The following is a 25,319-nucleotide window of genomic DNA, read 5'->3' on the forward strand; positions in this document are numbered from 1 at the left end:
AGTAAAACAAAACACAGATCAAACAAAACTATTCATGCGCATCCAACGCGAAACAAAAACTCATGGTGAAAAAACGTTGCGAAAACGTTTTTGGTTTAAGCGCGCATCGTCGACGTCGAAAATATTTTTTTTTTGCAAAAATAAATCGCCTACTACTTTTTGATGTGCATCATTTTTGGCCTTAGTTTTAAAGTAAGAGGCATTAATTTTTTGCCCCATTCCATTATGATATCACAGAAAGTTAATTTTATTTGCGCGGTAAAATTTGGGGATTACCCGTGAAAAATCTCTTACCATTATTCGCCAACAATAAACTTGAAGACGAATTTATCTGTGTCGGTTCTGACTGGTTCAGTAAACTGTTCAGAAAACAGCTGGTGCTGTTAGGACACATTAAGTAAGCAGCGAAAAAAATAATATGAAACAAAAATATTTATTTACCTTTTCTGTTTGTATAAAAAAGTTGTTACTTATTTTGTTTTTTCCACAGCTACCCATTGAACAAAAAATAGGTTAGTTTTAACTGATCCTAATGTATTGCAACAACTCTACTATGTTGAATAGATCGTGGATTAAGCCAAATGTCTCTGCTCTGCACATATGGATTTATTACTTATGTGAAGCCATCTCAATTTTCTGACACTGTTTTGAGGTAACCAATTTACCATGTTAGTTTTCAGCTTTACAAAAAAGGATATGTTTATGTTTTTCTACTTAACCTGCATGTTAAACAAGTGGGTCAAAATTGTCCACACTTGATTTTAAGGGTCATTTTCAAGTAATTTGTATTTATTTAAAATGTATTGTATGCAATTATCTAAACCAGGGATGTGCAACCTTTGTCACTATGGGGTCAAATACAATTACCAATTTTAAGTGCTAGGCCACACCTTTATATATCACAAGGTGATTTTACTTTGTTGCATACCAAAAATACCTATATTGAGTTAACTACAATTAAATTTCGCTTTTCACTTTAGCCCCAAAAATACCAGGCGCATTAATCTACTCAAAAATATATAACAATTGAACTTGTTTGCTAGTACATTTGAAATCCAAGCCTTCTCTGCAGGCCGCACAACCTTTTATCAACACGCCACAGATCGCACACGCCTGATCTAAATTTCTGGTGTGTGTTTGCAAAACCATTTGTAACAGATATTTTATATCTGATGACGCATGAAATATCAAACACAATCTTTTGGGTGAAAGTTATTTAACCTATTTGGAATAATTCTTGCCTTTCTCAATACCTACAAGAACTTCTGAGATATTTTGTTAAATGTCACATACATGTCAAATAGGTTAAACACCAACATTTTAAGCAAATCTGTCATTTGAAAATTGTTTAAAACCCAAACATTTTGCTTCATTAGTTACAACCAGGAAGGGTAATACACTGTTTTCTTATTTTTTTTCAAATTTGGACATATGTTAGTTATTTATCAAAATTTGATCCTCCTGAAGTTTGACTCCAAATGACCCAGTGGTTCACCCACAGGCCCCCAAAACGACAAAAAAATTAAAACGGCTGTACTGACTAAAGTACATAATCTGATAGTGTCATGCTTTCTTGGTTGGTGCAATGTAAGGTTTTTTAAAGAATTTTGTAACTTTTTGATTGTGTTCAACCATTTTTACTCCTTAAACCCCAAACTAATAAGTTTTAGTTTTAGGCCAGAAATACCAGCCTCAATGTGCTGAAGTGTTAAACAATTGTTTGCAGTAGTTTATTCCTTTAGTAATTATTCATTTTTGCCTATATGTGTACACTGTCAGTCCGATACAAGTCTCAACCCCTAAGGGAGTTATTCACTGGTTAACAATTAAGGCAAGTGAATGCAGCGGTAGTGCTCAGCTTGATTTTTGGAAAGGCATTTTATGAGACAGTCGTTTCGGTGATTAGAAATCAGCTGTTTTTGTGCCGCTATGTTATGTCATTTTATTAAGTTATCACGCACATTTTCAGTTTTGGAAAATTGTGTTTAAAAACCTACCTTGAGCGACAATATCTAGGTCAAAGCGAATTGAAAGTATTTTTCCCGTTCTTATTTACTGTTTTTGTAATTATATGACAATAATGATGCAAAGAAATATGAACAAAACTTTAAAAGTTGGGTTAATGCTTTCTGCAAGTTTTTCTTTATGAATCTACAAATAACCAAAACATCTGTTTACTGTAAATTCGCACAAGCACATATGTGGGGACCCATTCGTATTTGCTTGCAAAAACAATCATATGTGTAGATCAAATGATGTGTATTGTAAATTGGTAAATAGGATATAAAATATATATAATGGAAGTATATTAGAAAGCCACCTTTCTGGTGTTTTGTGGTCTTTGGTATTAGAACCTAAAAAATAGTAATTATGGGTCCCCTTCCCTGAAGGGGACACATATTGTTTTTGTCTATATTTTTTTTTCTTTTTTTCTTTCTAACGCGGATTTGTTACCACGTTTTGGTCAAGAAAGAATGGTTTAAACTTTTTCAAATTTACATACAGTTCAGATATTGGTCTAAAGATGGTCCATGTGAAATTTGACCCCTTTTGAACCCTCGGTTTACCCACAGCCCCCGAATATTGAAATTTTTTAAAATGTCTATACTTGCTAAAGCAGATGTTTCTGAAGTTACAAACGTTTTGATACGTGCATTGCAGCGTATTTTAAACTATTTTGTATTGATATGGTGTTAGTGATATTGCGCTGTAAACGTTAACGCTGCGGGGTCACGGCAGGGCAGGGACAGGCGATGCGTATGACATCATGACCGTATTTGCCTGTCGCTCAGTGGACGCAATGGGAGTGATTGACCATAGAAAAAAATGCCCCTGCTTCACGCATGAACGCAGTCGTTACAGGACCATTTTCTCAGTCAGATAGAAGTCTCAACTCTTAAGGGAGTAATTCACTTGTTTACGATTAAGGTGGGTGAATGCAGCGGGAGTGCTCAGCTTGACGTCCGGACCGACATTTTATAAGGCAGTCGTGTGTCGGTGATTAGAAATCAGCTGTTGTTGCGCAGCTATGCTATGTCGTTTTATTAAGTTATCAAGCACATTTTAAGTTTTAGAAAACTGTGTTTAATTTGTGGTTAGTATTTGAGCTGATGGTAAAATATAATGCTTCAGCTTCTTTGAAAACACGTTTATGAAGATTTCAGCCCCATTTTAGTCGGTGCCCTAACATTTCAACCCACTTTGAACTTGTGTTCTTTTCCCAGGGGTCTACATTCTGCAACCACAGGGTTTTAGTGATGATGAAGGGATTGAGAGTTCAGCAAGTAAACAAGGTAATGGTTGAAATGCTTGTGCAATTTCTGTGTAAGATTTCACTCTCTAAAGAACATAATCAAATTTGAAACACTGGTAAAAATTAAATGTACAAACTGATTATAAATGTAGATTTCAGAGTGTAAAAATCTCTTTCAGAGAGATTTAATTTAAAATGTTTCAACAGTCACAGTTTTATGTACCATTGTGTTACATAACTCCATTTTTTTAACTTTACCTCCGTTGTAGCTTGATTTGTAACATTGAAAAGATTCAAGCGGGGTAAAATGCTGAGAAATACACCCTACGTCAAAATCCTCCGATTGTGCAACAGAAATCATCTCAATGAGTCAATTTAGTGCTGAAATATAGCAAATATTATATACAGTAATTTGTTTGTGACAAAATCATTGTTTAAAACGCTGTTTTTTAAGCTGAACCAAGTTCCATACTGCATCATGTACAAGAAAAAATGCATCAATATAAGTTGTTTCATCTCTAACACTGTTTTGTGTCGATCGCTCCGAGCGAAAACGAATACAAGATTTTGAAAACAACACATCTGACAGTGAAACCCCTAACCTGAAAGTGAAGCCCTGTCTTGATTTGTCCGTGAAACGACAAAAAACTGATGAAGGTAACATTTTTGTTTTGCTTTTTAGATTCACAAACACATTGTTTGTTTTATTGGAGTTTATAAAAGTTTTATTGGCACAAAAAATAAAAAATAATAATCATTACATTAGAATATAATTAGAAATATAATTATGTCATAATTAATATGACCTTTTAAAAACATTTAATCACATCCCTAGTTAATATTGTTGTTAATAAAGGGAAACCTGAAAAAAAAACATTTGTTATTTGTGTGTTGTCCAACTGGCAACATGAAATCACACAAAAATGAGAACAGACCATCATTAATCTTTTGCCCTGGAAATGAATCATTTATTTTGTTAATCAGTCCGTGTGATTTTGTGTTGTTCTAATCTTCTACCAAATACTTTGGCTTCCTTTGTGGGTGTGTGGGTTTTCAACACAGAAGCAATAAACGAACTCGTGTTTTGGAAGCTTGAAGTTAGGAAGTAGCCGTCAAACATTTCTATAAAACTCTAAAAGTTTGTTTCCCTGCTCTAAGGAGCGACTGTCTGCTGGCAAGTGAATAAGCCACAAGATGCTCTTGCCATAATATGAAGTTTTAATTTTCTTGTTTAATTTTTGTTGCCCTATTATTAAACCATGCAAAAACCTTGAAACTATAACAAATATGTTTTATTTAAATTTAATGTTTTATAAAAGCAAGCATGTACTAAACTGTAAAACGACAACCTTGGGATAAAACAAGCAAAATATCGAACATTATTGACATTGTGCAGAAAACAAATTTGAGGAAATTGCTGTCCAGAAGCAAATAGCTCATGTACATGTTTATTTGAATTAAACACAAACTATACAAGGTGGCAAATTACACAAACTGTTGTTTAAACTTTTACAGTATACATTTTAAATATGGCATTTACACCGTAACCTTACAGAAAATATTCATTCCTGCCGTAAGCATTATGTATAACTTGCAAAGCTGTATATTAACGTCCATTTAGTTCTGTTTTTCTGCTCTCAATATCACTATACCCTCAAACCATTGAAGTCTAAAAAAATTTCCACTTTGTATTTCATTTTTTCAATTAACAGCAGTTTTTTATGTTAAAGTTAAGCTTTTTTGTATTGTTTTTTGTAGAGGAGAGATCAACACAAGGTATTGAGCATGACAGTGAAGTTGACCATGAACCACAAGCATCACACGCAGCAGCAGGACACATGAGTGATGGAAATGAGATGGACGTTGATGACAGCATTCATATCAGAATGGAAAAGTAAGAAAAAAAAAAGTTTCACAAAAACGTGGGGTAAAAAATAGTTAAAATATGAAAAAAGCTATCGGCTGGTGAAGACAAAATGGTGTTTACACATTTCTTGCCTAATTATGGGTCCCCTTCCCTGAAGGGGACCCATCTTGATTTCACTCTGTTTTTTTTTTCTGTTTTTTCTCCGGTGAAGTTTGTCCATGCACTTTTGTCCTGAAATCTTTGGTGGATTTGGATGAATTTTTTACAGATGGTAGATATGGTTATGTAGATGTGCCATTTGTTTTGTTTGACTCGATAGCCCCAGTATTTACCCCATTAGCCCCCTAAAATGGGTAAAATTTTAAACAATGTCCGAATTGGATGAAAGTTGGACAATTTGTTCATTTTGCCATTTGAAAGCGTCGGTTGTTGTGTTTCACCCTGTAGCCCCAACTTTTACCCCATTAGCCCCCTAAAATGGGTGAATTTTTTAAATAATGTCGGAATTAGTTGAAATTTGGACAGATTGTTCATTTTGCCATAATCAGCTGTTGATAGTTGTGTTTCACCCTGTAGCCCCAATATTTACCCCACTAGCCCCCTAAAATGGGCGATTTTTGTAAATAATGTCCGAATTAGATGAAATTTGAACAGTTTGTTCATTTTGCATTACTAAGATGTCGATATTTGTGTTTCACCCTGTAGCTCCAATTTTTACCCCACTAGCCCCCTAAAATGGGTGATTTTTTTAAACAATGCCCGACTTGGATGAAATCTGGACAATTTGTTCATTTTGCCATTGATGGGTGTTGGTTATTGAGTTCAATGATGTAGCCCCAATAACCCCTAAAATTGGTTAATTTGCCAAACTATTGCTGAAGTGAATGCAACTTGTGCCTCATACGGCATGATTATTGTTGCAGACTTGTTTGGGCCCATTTAAACTCATAGCACCAAAATTTATTATAGTTATTTCATGAAATGCATTATTTACAACTTTGCATGTGTGGGGGACCCATGAGTTTCTGCTTGCAGAAACAACTAAGGATATAAAAGACAGTGACTGATATGGGACCCATTACGAAATAAGTGAAGGATAAATATATGTGTGTTAACAAATAGGTCACAGTGTATGTGCAATGGTAATATGTGCTCAGCCACCCTTCTAGTTTTAAACTGAATTCTGTGAATAAGTGAACGCTTATACCAAGTTTACTCGTACAGCACACTAGAATTACATGTATATGTGATATTCTAACATAATTCTTTTCATTAAAATTATTGCTCGCATAATGCATTGGAATTTGCCTGTGGGATTAAATTCACAAAAGAATTACAGAATTGCCATTTAATCTTATTGGCAGTTTATAGAAATGGGGTCACTGCTTACAGTCTGATAGTAATACAAATTATGTGCCATGAATTTATGTAGTTTTTGCAATTCTGTAAGTCCAATTTTATTTGCGCCTGAAAACAATATTTGATAGAGTAATTAGTTTACTTTTGTTAAAACATAAAATTGTTTATTAAAAACATTATGCTTTACTTATCATCGGAACACATAACGATTATTGCTTAGCTAGAACCAAAAAGCCAACTATTTAAAATAGATGACGAGAATAATGAATATAAGACAAGAAATGACTGTATCAAAACCATTTTCAAACTTTTGTGTAATTTTGAAACACAGCACTTCTTGTGAAATCAAGTATCAACTCAAATTGCATCTTAACTAATTCCCAATATGTCATATTTAGATACAGAAGATTCATGGAACTTCTTGGTCAGCAAACTCCTCTTATTGAAGCAATGACTGAAGCAGGATTAACTCATCAAGACTTGATCGCTATTAGACAAATGAAAACTATGACCAGCAACAAACCAGAACCAACTGTAAGTACCAACTTTTGCCAAACCACTTTAGTTATTTTGAGATCCAGTGTGCTTTGTAATAACTTTGTTCAATATATTGTTAATTTTCAGATTCAATCTTCTTCTGAACACGAAACTTCTCAAGACACCCACAACACAAGGTAGAAAATAAATATTAATCCAATTTCATTGATTTTCAAGTAAAATTCTTAAGTTTTAAACTTTTTTGGCAAGAAATATGTTTTGTGAAGCAGATGTCATTTCCCTTGATTCTAATATAGACAATGTTGTTGCTAACATTAAAATTATACCTAATCCAACAAAAACATTTGAAATAGCAATTATAGATTTTCAAAAACAGGTTGCATACTTTGCATTTTGTCACCAGATTAATATGAGCTGATTAGCAATTTAGTAAAGCTTTGTAAGCTAACAAAAAAAATTTTAGTCTATCTTTTTACATTTTTTTAGTAGCAATGCAACTTGGAACCCGCCCACATCATGGAATAATACAAATGTTGATTCTGCAGCATACCAGGTATGTTTTTATTGTTTACTGTTTATCAAATGTAAGTGTTGAAAACTTACCTTAGTAGCTAGAGTGGATGTATACGCATTGAAATTGCACACATTTTACTGTTTGATTTTACTCAGTATAACTAAAAGTTTAGTTACACTGTTTAGGCATTGTTAGATGAAATATAGACTTCAGTACATTAAATGTGAAACATCGAAATGTTTGACGCCTGCATTTTGCTGATCAGATTTAATTTAAAGCTTTGTATAATCCTGTTGTTGTTTCTGTAAACTGTAAAGTATTTTAATGGTGTAAATCTTCATTTGTGTGCCATTGCAAACCTGAAATTGGTGCTTGATATTTTGTTTGTTGATAAAGTTTGTATGTTACAGGCTGTCACACCACCAACATCTTCAAATCAAATCCCTCCCCTCAAACCATTTTCTTCAGCCAGTCTACCTCCAGCAGTTGCTGCAGCCTTCATGGCTTCAATCGTTTCAAGCAATGCAGGTGTGTAACTTCTAAACAAGAGAAATTCAAAGATTCCGGGCAAATTTATGATGTTTACTTGTAAAAAAGTTACTCAATAAAGAATACAGTACTTTACACAATATTTTGCCTTCTAACATCATGTATGTTATTTTGACTATCGCTACCGAAGCTGTTTTAGAAAATCTGTTTGAATAACCTATGTTGTCTGAGGGTGTGCAGTTGGAAAAGTGGTGTAGACTAATTCTGGCATCGAAACATTACTGATTTATCAACACTAGTACTTCATGAATATCTGAAAAAAAATGTTACTTGTTGACAACAATTGACTTGTATTAGACTAAAAATTGAATGAAATAACCCATTTACTTTGGCTTACTAGCTACCATAAGCGCATTACATGACAGAAGTAGAGGAAAAATGATATTTTTTTATTATGTTAGTTTACTAAAAAAACAGGTCTTGTGTTTAAAGGAAGTGGTTCAGTACTTAACTTGCGGAAGTTGTAATTCAACTTCAACTAACGACAAAACTCTTTTTAACACTGATTTATGTTAAAACATTTTTAGAACATGCTTCAGCTAACTCAAAAGCGGAACTTCTGCAGAAAATATTCAAAAGATCATCAGCTATTTCTCAGGTAAGCATATATGTTACTGTTACTGAACATATGTTTTAATACATGTTTTTTAGCAATATATATATATGTGTACTGAAGTAAATGTATGATATTATGTAACTTAGGAACGCAAGACACATATTTTAAGAGTGGTTTTACTAAAAACATAAATGCCAGCTATATAAAAACAGTTTAACTCATTTTGGTGAACTGTTAAATCTTTCATTAACATACGTTTGAATTTAAAAAATGTGTAACTACAAACAGAACTGTTAAAACTACTCAATAACTTGTCCAGTAAAGTTCACAGTCTTAGTTTATCATCTAATGCTGACAAAATTACACATAGCGGCCCGTCATAATCTTTACAGGACCTGATCTATATCACTGTAACACTTATTATTATTTCAGGTCTCGTCCAGCTCTTTTGTGCCACCTAGTGTGAAGTATAGTGAGAATGCCGACTCGATCGACACAATAACAGCTGGAACTGTATCAAGTGGAGTCGGGTGTGTAACTTGTTTGTTTCTGTTTCTTCCAGGCTACATTATCACTGACGTATATTTAGACTGAGAAATATTTTTCATCAACATTTAAATTTGTTTATAGAGCTATTCTGGCAAATGTATTTTTATTTCGACGTTTCGACGTCCTATACATGCCGTAGTACAGTGCAACGCGCATTCAGTGTTATTTACCCTGATGAAGACGACCTGTATAGGACGTCGAAACTTCGGAATAAAAATACAATTTACCAGAAGAGCTCTATAAACTTGATATTATGCCTGGCAGCAATAACTTATATATTTAATTTTGTTTTTTTACATTTTTGTAGTTCAATCAAAAAAGGTACTCTGGATCCAACCAACTTTGATGAGGATGTATTCGACAAATATATTTCAAAGTAAGATGCTTTTTTGCATCTGTTGAAAAGACTTGTTTTCTCTCAGTTTTACGCGGATAATAAGTGAAGCAAATATTTTTTTGTATTTTTAAACGTAAAATAATATTTTCCTGTGTCGGTCGTTCTACGATTCTACTATTATCAGAGAATATTTTTCACCCCAGAAGAGCATTAAAACAGTCTTATATATTCCCAGGTACACATCGAAGCACCCTTGTATGCAGGCATCTTGTCCTCATATCAACAGAGATCATTACCACTGCACTGATAGTGATTGTAACTTTCAGGTAATCCCTATAAGTGGGCATTGTTTATACGACTTGCGAAGTTCTTATAAAACCGTTTTCCATAAATGTACAGCGTCTTATTTACCTATTCTTACCGTTTGTGACCCTAAAAATTCAAAATTGCTGATCTTTTTCAAACATATCTATCCAGCGCTTCACCAACAAGTCGGATGTGATTCGTCATTACAACATGCATAAGAAGAGAGATAACTCATTAGCTCATGGCTTCATGAGATTCGCACCAACAGACGATTGCTCGAGACAATTTGGTAACTGCCACTTGAACGGGAAAAGCACCCACTACCATTGCTTGCATGTAAGTTTAACTCATTACTCGCATTTTGTAACGAATTTGCGATTCAAGTTTATTGCGTCAGGTACCTAAAACTGTCCAAGGCATTGCGAGAACCTTCAAAAATCTAAAAAGTGTCAATTTTACCAATTTTAAGCAGAAACTATTTCTGTTAAACGAAAATCAACAATAATTTTGCGCTTTTGTTGCTGTGGTTATTGGTCAATCTGGCGATGCCCTATTACGAAGCTGACATGTGCAGCATACAAGGCAGGCAACGGTGCTTGTGGTTCAACTTTCGACGGGTTCTTCACTGAGCCTGTGTAGCTCAGTTGGTAGATCTTCTATCGCGAGTCTTGGAAAGACTCCTATCGTGGGTTCGAATCCCACCGCAGGCTAGCTTTTTCTAGTCTACCCTCTTGCCACATGGGAATGCTTGGGAGACCTGTTTGATTTGGTATAACGCCGTCAATGGGCCTTGTGTACTATGATAATTATGGGTCCCCACATATTGATTTTACTCAAAATGTTTTTTTTTTTTTTTTTTTTTCTTATTTTTTCTTCTACCCAAAGTTTGTCCGACTCGTTTTTCCATCAAATCCTTGATGGATTTGGATGAAATTTACACAGATGGTAGATGTAGTTATGTAGATGTGCATCCCACTTTGTTTTTGTTGATAACCCCAGTATTTACCCCGCTAGCCCCCTAAAATGGGTGTTTTTACCCCGAAGTTGGTCCGACTCATTTTTCCATCAAATGTTTGATGGATTTGGCTGAAATTTACACAGATGGTAGATATAGTTATGTAGATGTGCATCCCACTTTGTTTTGTTGATAACCCCGTTATTTACCCCGTTAGCCCCCTAAAATGGGTGAGTTTTTAAACAGTGTCAGAATTGGCTGAAATTTGGATTTCTTGTATAGTATGCCATTTATATGTGTCGATTGTTGCGTTCAACCCTGTAGTCCTAACATTTACCCCACAAGCCCCTAAAGTGTAAAACGTATTTGTATGTTACTGGTCACCACAAATGAAAGATTTCTTTGGAGCAATAGTGTTACAAGGGCAACCAGTTGTATGTTGCTCATTGGTGGGTTGCTTGGTGGTCGTTTTTGCGCCATGGCAGTTAGGGGCTTGTTAACAGCCCTATGACGTCAGAAACATTAACGGTTGTTGCTCAAAACACCTCTAGTGGTCGAAATTTTAAACATTGGCGGATTGGGCTGAAATTTTGCAGTACTATTGATTGAGTCATTGTGGTTTTTACATATTTTTTAGTTTGTGTGTCGAACCCAATTAGTTGCTCTGCTAGCCCCCTAAAATGGGTCAGTTTTTTAAAACGTTAAATAGGACATACTTCAAACAATATCTGGGGTGAATCTAATTTTATAGCTTGTATTCTACATAGTATAATTATTTAAGCCCAGTGCCGATCACTGTGTTTTACCTTACATCACCTGACTTTTTCATGGTTTTGCATTATTTTCGAATTGCATTATTTTCAACTTTACATGTGTGGGGACCCATGAGTTTTTGCCTGCAGAAACGACTAAAGTTATAAAAGACAATGGCAAATATGGGACCCAATACAAAATAAGCATAGGAAATATATTTATGTTTTAAAATAGGTTATAGTGTATATGCAAGGGCAATATGTGCTAAGCCACCCTTCTAGTTTTACTAAAGTTAGCATTTTTGTTCCATTTTGTGATAACGTCTATAATCAACTTTTTCAATGTTTTCAAACACGGCGTGTCACCAGATGGTGCTAGAGTGCGTGAATTTATTCCATCATAGAAATAAACAAACAATAAATGAATTTGTGAACAGACAAGCTGCACGAAAGTCTACACTAGCACTTCTGATGTGATGACGCACGAAAATTTCCACAAGAAGAACCAACAGTTTGTGAGCAATGGATTTGAGAGATATCGAGCCACGGAATCATGTGGAATGTCAGATTGTCCGTTTGTCAACCAACGAACAACCCACTTCCATTGCACGTGAGTTTCAAGCTGGTGTTTTAGGTTATTATTTTAAAAAGGCCGACATCCCACGGCCGTGTGCACTTATTTACTTGTACCTTAAAATACACTCGCGCGCTTCCACTTTCAAAATATAAGTAGTGGCGGACTTGCATTGAAAGTCCTGTGCAAGATATTAGTTTTCTGAAACTCATTAAAAGTGCGTTTTTGTGGACATAAAAGTAGAGTTTCTATGTTACTGGTCAAGTTTTCTGGGGTAGAGCTACTTACGTAAGAACTCGCAGTTACCAGGTTTGAGAATTTCCGCTAGGTGGCGCAACAGAGAACAGAGGCCGTTTACGGTGACAATAATTGCTGAGTCAGCATGTTGCAAATTAATGTATTATTGTCACCATAAAAGCCTATATGTTTAAACTGATTGATTTGGACAACTTGTTGAACGATCGTTTTATCCCCCAGTCGTCCCGGTTGCAATTTCACTTTCAAGAACAAATGTGACATCGAGAAACATAAAGCTTACCACACCAGAGATGACGCGTACACCAGACAGGGATTCAAGAAGTTTTACAAGAACGAAGCTTGCCAGTAAGTCGTAAAATAGTAAGGATTAAATCAAGGAGAATTGTTTGAAAAGTTGTTTGAACTAAATATATCGTTGCCTTTTTTTCCTGATGAAGGCGACCTGTATAGGACGTCGAAGCGTCGGAATAAAAATACATTTGCCAGAAGAGCTAAATATACTTGATACTAAGCCTGGCAGCAATAGCTTATATATTCAAAGATTGATGTTTTAAATTTGAATTCACTTGTTTATCCTCCCTAAGAAATGTTGTTTAGAGCCCTTGACCAAAAACAAGTAACATATATGAAAAACACTAAATTTCAAACTTTTGTTTCAGATTTCCGACATGTGCTTGGAACCGCACAGCAAACCACTTTCACTGTTTGCGGAATAATTGCGGCTTTTTATTCACGTCAACCAGCCAGATGGTGTCGCACAAGAGGAAACACGACCGACAAGATCTTATGGGATCTGACAGTCTAAGCTCAAGTAAGAAAAAATACTTTGGAACGTTTTGTTTTAAATGAGAAATATTACAAAGATCATTTTTTTCCGCGCAAATCTTTGTTTTTCATCTTTCCTATCAAAACAGTTTGTGACAAAAATATTTTCTTGGTGCACAAAACTCTTTTAGTTAATTTTTTTCATTGCAAAGCTTTTCTTCTCTCTTTGTTCATTTTTTTCTGATGGTTCTTTTCTTTACTAATTTTCGAAACTTTTGTGCCAAAATCCTTTTCTAATTTATTCATCTTCTGTTTCTCTTGTCGCCATAGCAACCTCTCCAGAGCTTCTTCCTCCTCCTCCCACTCTCACTTCTCTTTCCTCCTCTTGCTCCTCCCGTCCTCCTACATCTGCTCCGTGCGCTCCACACCTCCCTCCAGCGGTGGTGCAGCAGTCCTTAGTGAGACATCAACAAGCCCCCGTGACCTTTGGACGACCCCCGTCCTATCTGGGTGTTAGGGGAAACCCCCAACCCCGGTTTTGATGCCATCTTTTATTTACCCCTACGTCGCGTCGCGATTACTCAACCGTGAGATTTATTTTTCTTGCTTTCTATGAAACTTTTTCTTCACTGAAATCTTGTTCACATTCAAAAAGAGGACTTTTAGAAAGTTTTTCCTGAAAAACGTAATATTTGTTAAATTTACTTTTTCATCTTTTTTGTTCAAAAGCCTACATGATAAGCTGACAGTTCACACTGTTTCGACCTTAAAGTTCTCATCAGTGCAGCTGGTGACGAGAGATCGGCCATATTGACTTGTTAGCCATCCAACGGTACTCCAGTTTGTGAGACCTTATAGGTCAAAAATTGTGCACTGTCTGCAGCTCATCATTTATTGGCTCTATGCTTTTACATACTTGATAACATTAGGAAAAGTTTTTTGTGGCAAGCTCTACCGACCCGGATATATTATTCTCAACTTTCCACTTTTCAGGTCCGGTTCCTTCGCTGGTTCTCGAGTCGAGATCAGGTGGAAGTGCAAAGTTTGATTCTTCCATGTTGCAGGAAGCGGCAAGAAAAGTTTTAGCCTCAATTCCAACAACTGTAGCAACTGGTGGGTTTTCGTTTTACTTCTTACACTACTTTGCACTGTAACTTGCGGGAAATATAAACCACTGTGAAACACATTACACGGATCTGTTCATAAGTTTAATGGCAAATATAACAACCCAAGTAGATGTGGCCCTTCAAATCACTGATGATGGCATGAATATTTGCCGAAACGTTTGAATAATAAAGCATGTCGCTTTTTATGTACATTGGCCGGATCTATTCATAAGTTTGGCGAATTCAGTCCAAATAAACGTAAAAAGCGACATGCTTTTTTAAAACGTTCAAACGTTCGGCAAATGCTCATGCCATCATCTGTGATAACAACTTGTAAAATAATTGTTTAAAAAAACGTAGGGTATGGAGTGAAGAGTCCTGGCATAAATCTCACATTATATTTTTGATTCTCGTTTTCAGCTGCCCTGCCCCACACTTTATCGGGTTTCACTCCAAAAGTTGAATCTTCTAATCCTCCAGTTCCTTCATCTTTTAACGCATCTACATCTGCATCTCCTCTGCTGCCATCCAGCGGTGAAATGAAACCCGACATGTCGTCAACTCCTCGGTGAGTTTTCTTTCGCTCTTGCGGTTCTAAATCAGTGGTTCTCAACTTTTTTTATGGTCAGGACCAAATAGAAGTTTTTTAGGTGTGCAGGGAGCCGCAAAAAATAAGACCTCAAAAAATCACTTAGGATTATTAGCTAAAATAGAAATCGTTGGTTGTTTTCTGAGGTCTGCTGCGAGCCGCAAAACAAGTAGTTGTGAGCCGGATGTGGCCTCAAAAGCAGTTGAGAATCATTGGTTTAAATTGTCAACTTTAAATCTTTTTAAGTGATTTTTTTGGTTGAAACATTCTTTTCTTGTAACTATTAAATGTGTCTTATGCTATTGTTCCTTTTTTATAACTTCTGCACCTAATTGTGTATTTTACTGAATTTGAAAATACTTTTTTGTCCAATTGGTAATTGACCTATGTTTTTTTGTTTCCACAAGCTAAACTAATGGATACTTTTGTTTTCCAGTGATGAAGTTGTATCTCGGGGAAATATCAACCCGTACATTCTACCACCGGCATATAACGATCAAATGGAGGTAACATTCGCTATAAAATATATTGAAAATTGCCAGTATTAAACCACAATGTGAATGCATCACGACGTTTTGACGTGTTGTATGAGACGCCTTCAATATGATAACGGCATATCGAGAAATACAAATTTCTCATAAAGCGGCATAAACACAAAAATCATAAAATACCCATCACAGAAATTTATCTATTTTTAGACTTCAACATACAAGAGTGAAAGTCATTACAAGCAAGAAAGCAGTCAAGCAGAACGTGGTGGGCACTGGAGCGAATCCGCTAGGTCACCTGACCGCCTGCCAGCCAATCAGGAGCAAGATAGGGATAACTATGGTTCATTTATTGATGAAAGTCATCAAAACCAGAGTAAGTGAGGTTTTGAGTTTTGCTGAACAAGCGTAAATAAACAGTAAACATGGGGGGAATATTAATTCGGTATTGGATATCCCAATCGGTTTAACAACAATAACATTTTTTTAGTTGAGGACCAAGCTCTTAATCTTTCATCCAAGAGCAATTCGACGTCATCAAGTGAAAAGAAACCGATGGAGGTAAAATAACTTAACAATACAACAGCAACTTATGCTCACATTAAGACAATACTAATCCTGTGTTGCACTTATTTCAGATTCACCAATCTGACAAACCCTCAAAAGCGGTGCTCAAGTTTTTCCGAGGGTAAGCACCTAATTAGCATAATTCACTTTTTCTTCAGACTTGTTTGACAAAGATTTTGTCTTTAAACGCGCACATAGAAAAATGTCCGTAGTTAAGGCGGTGTCTCAATGAAGATGTTTCAAAAAATCGTTTTCATAATGACTGTCTATGTGACGATTTTTTTAACCAAACTTAAAATCAAGTAAATGTTATCACGTGTACTATGTTGAAATAAAAATGAAAAAACGTAAAAAGTTGCGAATAACAGATAATTTAGGTTAAAAAAAATCTGGTGTCCCCTGAATATTTCTGCTTCAATTTGCACAAAAAGCAGAAAATGAAAACACGCAACTTGTGGTTTGCAAATAAAATGTTTATTTTCACACAGACTCGGCCCTGATGAATGCAACGTCGCCAACTGTGTATTCGGTTCGTGTCATCATTTTCACTGTGCTGTAGAGGATTGTTGTGCTGTGTTCACTGAAAAACATCTCGTGCTAACTCACACCACGTAAGTTGTCCAGCAAAACCTCTTTTTTACAATTTATTGATAAACACAACAGTTTTGTAAAACTTCATTTGAGGCTGAAAAATACTAATTTGGAAGTTGCTCTTTTCGGAAAACTTCGGCTTAAACGTTTTATCCACGGGAAATATGTCAAAAAACTGTTCTCAAACAATTTAGTTGCAAACATATATATTTTTCTTCACAGATTTCACGAAAAACTGGAACAATCCGGTTTCGAACAACCAATCGCGCGCCAATTCTCCCCGGTATTTCCCGCCCAGGACGAACCCCCACGACCTCGCTCCCCCAGTCGCGTTACAACCCCATCTAGCGGTCATTTGCCACGCTACGAGGGCGACACCCAGCGGAACATCGTGCTTAGTCGCGCACAGTTCGACCAGTCACGTGACATGGGTAACCACGACAACGGCAACAACAACAGCGGTGGGGATTACCCGAGTGTGAGCGCCCCTCCCCCGGTAAACATGGCGAGTTATGCCGACCATCCAGTGTACAAGTACATATCGCGGATGGTGGCCGAAAAAAAGCTCGTTTACCCGACTTTGAACCCCGAACCCCGCTCGACTGGGGCTTATATGATGCTGCAGAACCCCACTCTCATGTCACAAGCGATGTCGGGCTCACAGGGTCCCTCTAGTGGCTTGGGAGGACACTTGGATTTGATGAAGAAGATGGGAGGAAGCGATGAGGAAGGTTTCATCCACATCCGACCTGGGTAAGTTTGGAATTCGATCAGATTCGCAACAATTTAAAGCTGCTTAAAACTCCCCTTGTGGCCTTTTTGTTTCTTTTTAAACACCTACTGAAAAAGTAATTCCCAAATATGCGTAAAAAGCGACATGCTTTATTGTTCAAATGTTTTGGCAAATGCTCATGCCATCATCAGTGATATGAAGGGCCACATCAGTTACACCCGTTTACTTGAGTTAATTATCCAAATTCATTCCACATCTAATTATTTCGAGTAATCGAGTTTAGGCTTAACACAAGTTTTGTTAAAGCGTCTTATACCGCATGAGCTCGGTCTTACGATCAACAAAATAACAATTCTGTGTTTATTTCTTCACCAGAATGACGTGTATGCGTCGTGATTGCAAATATATGATGCAGAATCACTGGCACTGCACTCTGAACCGGTGCAGATACGTTTGCAAGTCGCTCGGCAAAGCTCAAACGCACAGTTATGTTATGTATCATGCTGTAATGTGATCAACACGTGAATGTTCTACTTGATTGCTTCTGCTGCTATAATAGACTGTCAGTACACGCACACCAATACAACGGTCGCATAACATACTCAAAACAACGCCAGGTTATTTGCCTTGTTGGTCCACAGGAGTATTTCGCTGCAGCGAAAAACCATAATTTATGACGTCGTTGTTTTTAATTTATTACGTCACATGTAACACAAGCGTATGGCGTGCAAAGATTGAAATTAAAACAAATAATTTTCCTGACACTTGTTTGTTTTCATCCAGACAAGCCCACGACAGTTTGGAAGCTTATGCAAAAGCGGCAAAAGAATGTTTTCGAAGCTACACAGTGAAGAAGATGTGTCCTAACCCGGTAAACTAATGTTGCGTCTGGATTTAATAAATCCATCAAATTGAAACTATGTGCTAGTGCTAAGCTGCTGTTTCATCGACTTTTATCCTCATGTTTTAGGGCCCAATTACTAAATATGTGACCCGTTTTACACACCTAAGGCTAGACTTTTGCAGCCTACGCCTTGCCATGTGGTGGTGAATGCTTGGTGACCGGCTGATTCGGTATGGCGCCTCCAATGGGCCTGGCGTACTGTGATCTATACAAGTCTAAGAGCTTTAAAACATTGTCGACGCTGTTAGTGAAATTCCAGCGAGTCGACTTACCACGAAATTTTATTCAGAGTTGCGAGTTTCGGTTGAGGGGACATTACCACTGCTTGAAACCCGGTTGTCAGTTCGTTACCATAGGAACGTCGAAACTTCCCTGGCACATGAAGAAGCATGAGAAGATTGCTAGAAGAGAGGCGAGCGGATTTAAATATTACACAAAGAAGGAGCAATGCGGAAGATATGGTGGGTTTTTATGTGGTGTAAATTTGCAAAACTAAACAGCGAAAATGTTCCCTTTAATGGTTGGGACCATATTTTAATAATTTTAATAATTTAATTCATTATTAGCTTTTTAAATGCTGCAACTTTGGAAAATAAAACGGCAAAAACATTTCCTTTTCATCAATTGAACCTCAATTAACCTTTTGTTTGTCTTCAAGAGATTAAATTATTCTTTTAAATGTTCCAATTTTGCAAAATAAAACGGCGAAAATCTTTCCTTTATTGCTTAGTGTGGTTGGGACCTTGTTTTAATAATTGTAACAATTAAACTACACCTTTTGGTTGTCTTCAAGAGATAAAACAATTTGTTAGCTATCTCAAATTGTAACTTATACATTGTTTTTTAAGCAAATTGAAGATTTAAAAAGTTACGTGGTGAACTATTGGTTTTTGGTTTTTACCACATTCCGCACTTAGACACATTATACCTAAGCGATGTACTTTGTTTGAAAAGTATTTTATTTTAGCAAACTGTACATATTTGTTTCGTAGATTGCAAGTACAACGGATTGTTCAGTCATTATCACTGCATAAGAGCCGGTTGTGCTTTTGCTTTCCAATATAAACATCAGATGTCAACTCACGTGAGAAAACATCTGCGCAGAATGTTGGGGAGGAGTTACAACGGAATGGGTGAGATACAGAAATAAACAATTGCACAGAAACATACAAAACAACATGTTTAATCGGAAACAGCACGTGTTTAATCGAAACATGAAAAAATTTTCTACGTATACACACACAAAACTTGCACCAAAATGTCACACACACACACACTTACAAAAACATACAAATATACAGTAAGAAACAACAGAAGAAACAGTTTGCATGTGTGCTCGCAATATATAATTCATTGCTCTGAAGAAGCTTTACAGTTCTGGTGGGCAAACCGTCAGCAAAAATACAAGTTCTCGAACAACAACTAATATTTTGTTTAGCATTACACCAGTTGAACGACAAATTCGATAATCATACGAAACGCTAGTTCGGTATTTTCCAGAAAGAAACAATTCTGTAAAACATCTTGCACAAACAAACACAAAACATTATCGTCAAAGTCCGGCAAGTAAGACACGAAAAGAGTTTTAAGATTTCTATTATTATTGCAGATATGACGTCAGACACGACTGACATCGACCACAGCAACGTCGATTCCGGCGACGACTCTCTACCGCTGATAGTGGACGAAGCGGACGAGATCGAGCAGCGTCCAGGCGTTGCCATGGATACGAGCCAGGTACTGACAAAAACAAATAGAAAATCTTTGCCTGAAAATTATCACGAAAAATTCAACAACACAAAACGGCGTCTGATATGCTTGACACTAATACAAAAGTTCCATCACAAAATCTTGTTAAAAGTTGAAAATATTACTTCAACAAATTTTTTTTCTTTACAGGCGACTGCATCATCAGTGACGCCATCGTCGTTTCTACAGAAACCGTCGAATTTCATGCATGAGTTGAGCCGACCTCAGCTAGCGATGTTGGAGCAAATATCGAAAGGTTCGGGGTCGAAATATTTCACTTATTTCGCTTCGACCGAGACGAGCTCGCTCACCACAAACCTTTCAATTACAGGGAGGCAATCTTTGGCGCCAACTAGCGGAGATATGGGTTCCCCCCGACCTGTGACGAGTCTTCACTCTACGTCACTTCCTGCCCAACTTGAAAGCAACGATCTTTCGTCGGATGAGGGGGTGCTGGATTTACGAGCAAATTATCCCGACACCGATTCAAACAGCAACGAATCCAACTCGAGTGAGTTTTGAGCGATAAGTTTTCTATGAATAACATGAATTCTATGAATTTATTTCTATGTTTTCTATGAATAACATGTTGTAGCGATTAAACTAAGAAGCTAAGAATCCCGTTTCCCGTCGTAATTCATAAAAGCATTTTTATCCCTGATAACACGCAATTATCGTTTTATCGCCATTGCATTAATGGTGACAGAAGCGATTGTTGAAACGTCCATAATATATTGTATTCATTACTAAGTATTACTTCGTACATCGAATATTTTGTACAATAGCAACATAACATATTTTACACACACACGTTCTCTGGCAGTTTTGTTTTGACCAAGCTACTTTTTAGGTCCGTGTATATTGTAGCCAGCACTTTGAGCTGTTTTAAAAAATATTTTGAACGCCCCAGACGAACCGTTGGTACCAAGCAATTGAAGTATCGCGGTGAACCTTGCTCTAATCCGACGTTTTAAGTGCCGTTTTCGCATTTAATCTTAGTATTTCAAGTTTAAATATATGACAGAATTATTGTTGAAACGTTTTGTTCCATTCCAACACATTCTCTTGTGTTTTTCTGATCTAAACAAAACTGTTTGAATGGAATTTTAGAATTCTCGAACGACATGCCGTCGACAAACGGTGATTCCCCTGAGAAGATACCGGAAGAGGAGGGGAGTTCGTTTCATTTTTCTGACCCGGAAGTTGTCAACAGGTGAGGAGAAGTTTCTCACTGACTTGTTTCGCAACCTGAACTTTTTTCTGCCGGTTTCGTTTTGATGCAAAACAGTTTAAATGTCAGGAGTTTAAAGCGAGCAAAAAAGTTTCCCAAAATTTTCACAAAAACACGAAACGCAGAGAAATAGTTGATATTCTCATTGGAATATTTTGTTGACAAAATAGCAAAAGAAAACGTTTAGCAAAAACTTGATGACACAAAACGTATTTCTTATTGAAAAGTCAAGCGATTTTTGTTTTTCGGTTTATTTATTCAAAAACTAGGCTTTCCCGAAATGTAAAAAAAATCTTGTTAAATGTTACGTCACTATTTGCGATCATTGCGTCATAGTAGTATGACGTAACAGTTGAAATTCTCAAATAAAGTGAAATAATTTTTGTTGAGCAGATTCGTTCCGAAACCGAACGACGAGAATCAATCGATGTTCGCCAAATTCCGAATCAATAATGACGTCATAGAAGGATTTCGAAGGTTCGAGTCTTCGGAGAACTGTGGCGACACCCAGTGTCCGCATGTGTTTAAAGTACGTCATATTTCATTCATAGAAATCGTTGTCATGTAAATAAGTATTTATTCAACATAAAAAATGTGGGTAGTGAGGGTAAAACCCTTTTCACAGAATTCAAATATAATTGAGAATATATCCTCCTTTCTGGTGATAAAAGCATGCTATAATCCCTTGCAGGTTTCGCATTATCACTGCACGAGGGACGGATGCATGTACAGATTCACAGGTCGCACTCACATGTTCAAACATCAGCAGCATCATGAACGTGTGGCCGGGTTGGTGAGGGACGACTTCAAGCGGTTCAAGACAACACAGGATTGTGAAGTAGATGGTTGCCAGTACAGAAGCACCAGCACACATTTCCACTGTCTCAGATGTCAGTTTAAGTGAGTTCATTCCGCAGTCGATATTTTGCTACCAACGAGCCTTTAGATTTGCAAGAGGCTGGGGGGAATTCTAATTTATGGTCGTGTTTTGCTGCACAAAGCTCGTTAGGAAACCCGCTTTAAGCTTGCAAAGTCGTGCATGTAACAAGCGCTATGGTTGGCTGCACAAAGCCCGTTAAGAAACCCGTTTTAATCGTAAAAACGTTAATGCAACAAGCGCTATGGTTGACTACACGAAGCTCGTTAAGAAACCCGCTTTAAGCTTGCAAGGTCCTTGTAACAAGCGCTATGGTGGACTTAAATCGTCTTTATTAGAATTTTTTCGTTGCTTGGAAACAAACTTTGTATTGTGACGTGACAGGTGTACAGACAGTGCGAAAGTTGGAACACATCGACGTCAACACGTTAAAGCTGATACACTTGAACAATCCGGTTTCGAGAGATTCAGAGGGAAGGAGGATTGTATGCGGGACACGTGCAAATACAGGTAACAATCACAGATTGTGATGTCATAAACCAGAGGAAATTCTGTATGAAAGCATCAAGCTAATAAATGATAAGTAACAGCAAACGGTGAAAACTTTTTCAACCTACAAGGTTTCATGCAAAAGTAGTTTTCTGGCAGAAGAGCATGTTTCTAAAATACCACAACATGGTCCTATCGGGTCGGTTTTAATCCCAGCTTTAAGTGTGGTCGATTGTATCAGTTAGCAGTCGATTACGTCACAGCAGTATGTCGTAACAACTTGAAACTGTGAAATAATAATTGAAATTCCGACAGACACAGAAATACTTCCCACTTTCACTGTCTCCAACCGGGCTGTACTTATTCGGTGGTCGTTCTGTCCGGCATAGAACAACACGCCAACAAACATAAGAGAGGAATTCTACTCGCTCAAGTCTGCACAAAAGCCGGGTACGTCATTGCCATGTTACGTCATATTGCTATGGAAACAAGCACGGTTAGAGAAAAATATCGCAACTTTTGATGTTTTTTTCGCAGACAAGACATTGAATACAGCAACATGTCGCAAGCCCGAATTCCGCTGAATCATGCTGACTCAGCATTTAGCGCCCCCACCTCAAGCGGTGCCTACCCACAATTCAACGCAGAGTCGTACGCTCGAGTGAGCACTCACAGCAGCCCCGTTCCGGATGAACGAGCATCGCCACAGTTCAATGCTTCTGCCGTTGTGACGCAGCAGTTTAATCCTAGTCTCATGCAAGGAAACGCAGCCTCTAGTGTGGCGATGGACCTCTCTGATTCGCTCAATCTGTCTGCCAATCAAAATCACCAGGGCGGGGTTACAAGCGTGATGACCGGTTACCATGCAGGCATTGGACTTTCCTAGCTTTCCTAGTTTTTATTTTTCCCGTAGATTAAATCGTTTTTCTCCCGTGAAAGATTTTTGCGCTTGTTATAGTTTGGTGGTTAGAGTTTTATCGTTGTTGGATCGAGTTTCTTTTCACTTTATAGCGACTTGCCTCCCGCTTCTTGTGGCGAATTCTTTTATCCAAGGCATCTTGCCCCAAACTTTGCGTATTTTATCGCAAAGCGCTTGTTTATGCAAAAGCCCGCAGCTTTTAGCTTTTATGCAGCATGCTTTTGACCGCGAGTAACCTCGACGGCGGTGAACTCTTCTGTACGGGGTCAACGACCTTCTGTAACCTTTTATCAGCTCGTTTTTAGCATCAAATAAACAGCAGCCTGTTTTTTTGCGCAACATCCTTCTATGAAGTCATAGTGTTCGATTGAAAGCCATAATCTGTACATTGTTGTGTCAAACACAATGCTCTGTGTGATGTTACAACGGCATCCTGCCTACCGTGCTCATTTTTTGTTTATTTATTTAATTACTTCGTACTTTTGTAGTGTGCAGCATGTAACTGTGTTCGTCACGTACTTCTGTTTTTTTACTGGGGACCTGTTTTTGGCGGGAACCTCTGTGATTGGTCGAATTTTTAACCAATCGAGATCACGATACAGTCGCTCAGGTGCGCAGCATAGTGTCCATACTGTGAACAATAAAACCGTTCGAACACCTGCTAATGACCTTTATGACGTCAGCAAACGAATAAACGCCGATTGTGAACACGAAGTGAAATTTCCTTGTATTTATTATGATCACTATTTTCTTGCATGTATTTTTTGTTTGTGATTCTTTTCAACCAAAAACTTTTGAGTTCTTGTCGATATATGACGTCATCGATCAGGTACGTGTTTATGACGTCATGTGTGTGACGTCATGGACCGTGTTCCATCTTCAAAGATATAAATCCTTTTTTATCCGACTCGAGTGCTTCATCAACCCCTGCGTGCTACGTAATACATTAATGACGTACTCGCATTATGACGTCTGGCTGTGACGTAACAAATTGTGTAGTGTGACGTTTTATCGCGTGTGTGCCCATAGTAATAATATATCAATATTTAGCGGCTGTACTTTTTGGATTGTTGTCGTTGTTTTCACTTTGGTTGGTGCCTCTTAGTAGAGGGAGTTGACTCGATCGTTGTGTGTCTAGCGAACAAATTCTGGATTCGTGCATTTTCTCTATGCATATGTACATAAACAACATATTGGTCACTCCGGCAATAAAATGCATGCGTGATTGGGAATTGGTTTGAGTAAAGTGATTTATAGATTGGGTGATACAGGCTAATATCAAGAACGTTTGTCAAATATGGCAACTAAGAAACCGCACTGGTGTTTTCCGTGTACGCTGTTTTATTTGGTGAACAGAACTTCGGGTTCAACCACCGTTGTACGTAACCGCCTGTCTTATGAAACATACCTAATACATTGTAAGCATCATTCAAATAACCGAAAACTTGACTCGATAATTGTGGTTGTGGTCAATGGCATAAATTGCTAGTTGCACTGAAAAGGTGCAGCGATACAAGCCTACATTTAAAATATCAGATCAACGTTATATTTTTACGATTTTGATTGAACGTGATTTAAAGGTGAGGTAGGAGGCAGAACCTGTGAAAATTGAACACTTCAGCAACAAGCCACTTTAAATCGGGTAACTAAAAACATTGTTAGGCTTCAAACAGGAAAAAAGCATAAGCCTATACTATATTCAAATACTGTTTTCTTTTAAGCGGTATGTAGAAATCTGAGTCAAACAGAAACTAGAAAATGAACGATACAGATTGAATTTTACCAAATATATCAATACCGTAAAGTTATTTTTTACCGTTGCATTTATATTATTTATTCATGTACTCTATTTTTTACGAAATCATATATCTGTCTTTTTTTAGTGATTGCGTTCACCTTATCTTCGTCTTTTTTTATCACTGCATTAATATTTTGCTTCGTTTTTAAGATTTTCCGCATTTTATTGATGTCTTACAGCCATTGT

General features: G+C 37.1%; 1 protein-coding gene across 1 annotated transcript; it reads left to right on the forward strand.

Annotated features, from left to right (window-relative positions):
- The first annotated feature begins 527 nt into the window (after positions 1-527).
- Positions 528-24,567, forward strand: LOC145228710 (zinc finger protein castor homolog 1-like). The gene is made up of 37 exons (XM_080093955.1): positions 528-652; positions 3,225-3,293; positions 3,708-3,910; positions 5,012-5,147; positions 6,878-7,013; positions 7,104-7,153; positions 7,464-7,530; positions 7,902-8,019; positions 8,568-8,638; positions 9,029-9,126; positions 9,453-9,521; positions 9,718-9,808; positions 9,960-10,124; positions 11,933-12,105; positions 12,547-12,672; positions 12,987-13,138; positions 14,086-14,205; positions 14,619-14,766; positions 15,224-15,293; positions 15,486-15,651; positions 15,766-15,836; positions 15,914-15,963; positions 16,331-16,453; positions 16,656-17,186; positions 17,542-17,661; positions 17,950-18,037; positions 18,360-18,531; positions 19,063-19,203; positions 19,680-19,807; positions 19,970-20,075; positions 20,151-20,330; positions 20,930-21,032; positions 21,444-21,579; positions 21,742-21,950; positions 22,312-22,437; positions 22,732-22,866; positions 22,954-24,567. The coding sequence occupies exons 4-37, from the start codon at positions 5,092-5,094 to the stop codon at positions 23,300-23,302; spliced, it is 4,644 nt and encodes a 1,547-aa protein (XP_079950081.1). The 5' UTR covers positions 528-652; positions 3,225-3,293; positions 3,708-3,910; positions 5,012-5,091; the 3' UTR covers positions 23,303-24,567.
- The last annotated feature ends 752 nt before the right edge of the window (positions 24,568-25,319 follow it).

This window comes from Phallusia mammillata, chromosome 5, assembly GCF_965637545.1.
Source record: "Phallusia mammillata chromosome 5, kaPhaMamm4.hap1.1, whole genome shotgun sequence".
Taxonomy (NCBI): Eukaryota; Metazoa; Chordata; class Ascidiacea; order Phlebobranchia; family Ascidiidae; genus Phallusia; species Phallusia mammillata.

What these genes read in the sequence shown, in the direction of transcription:
- LOC145228710 (XM_080093955.1), top strand. Translation starts at nt 5,092, where the DNA reads ATGAGTGATGGAAATGAGATGGACGTTGATGACAGCATTCATATCAGA. An exon ending in CAAGACACCCACAACACAAG is followed by an intron (nt 7,154 to 7,463) that starts GTAGAAAATAAA and finishes ACATTTTTTTAG; the next exon opens with TAGCAATGCAACTTGGAACC. An exon ending in GAGGAGTTACAACGGAATGG is followed by an intron (nt 19,204 to 19,679) that starts GTGAGATACAGA and finishes TTATTATTGCAG; the next exon opens with ATATGACGTCAGACACGACT.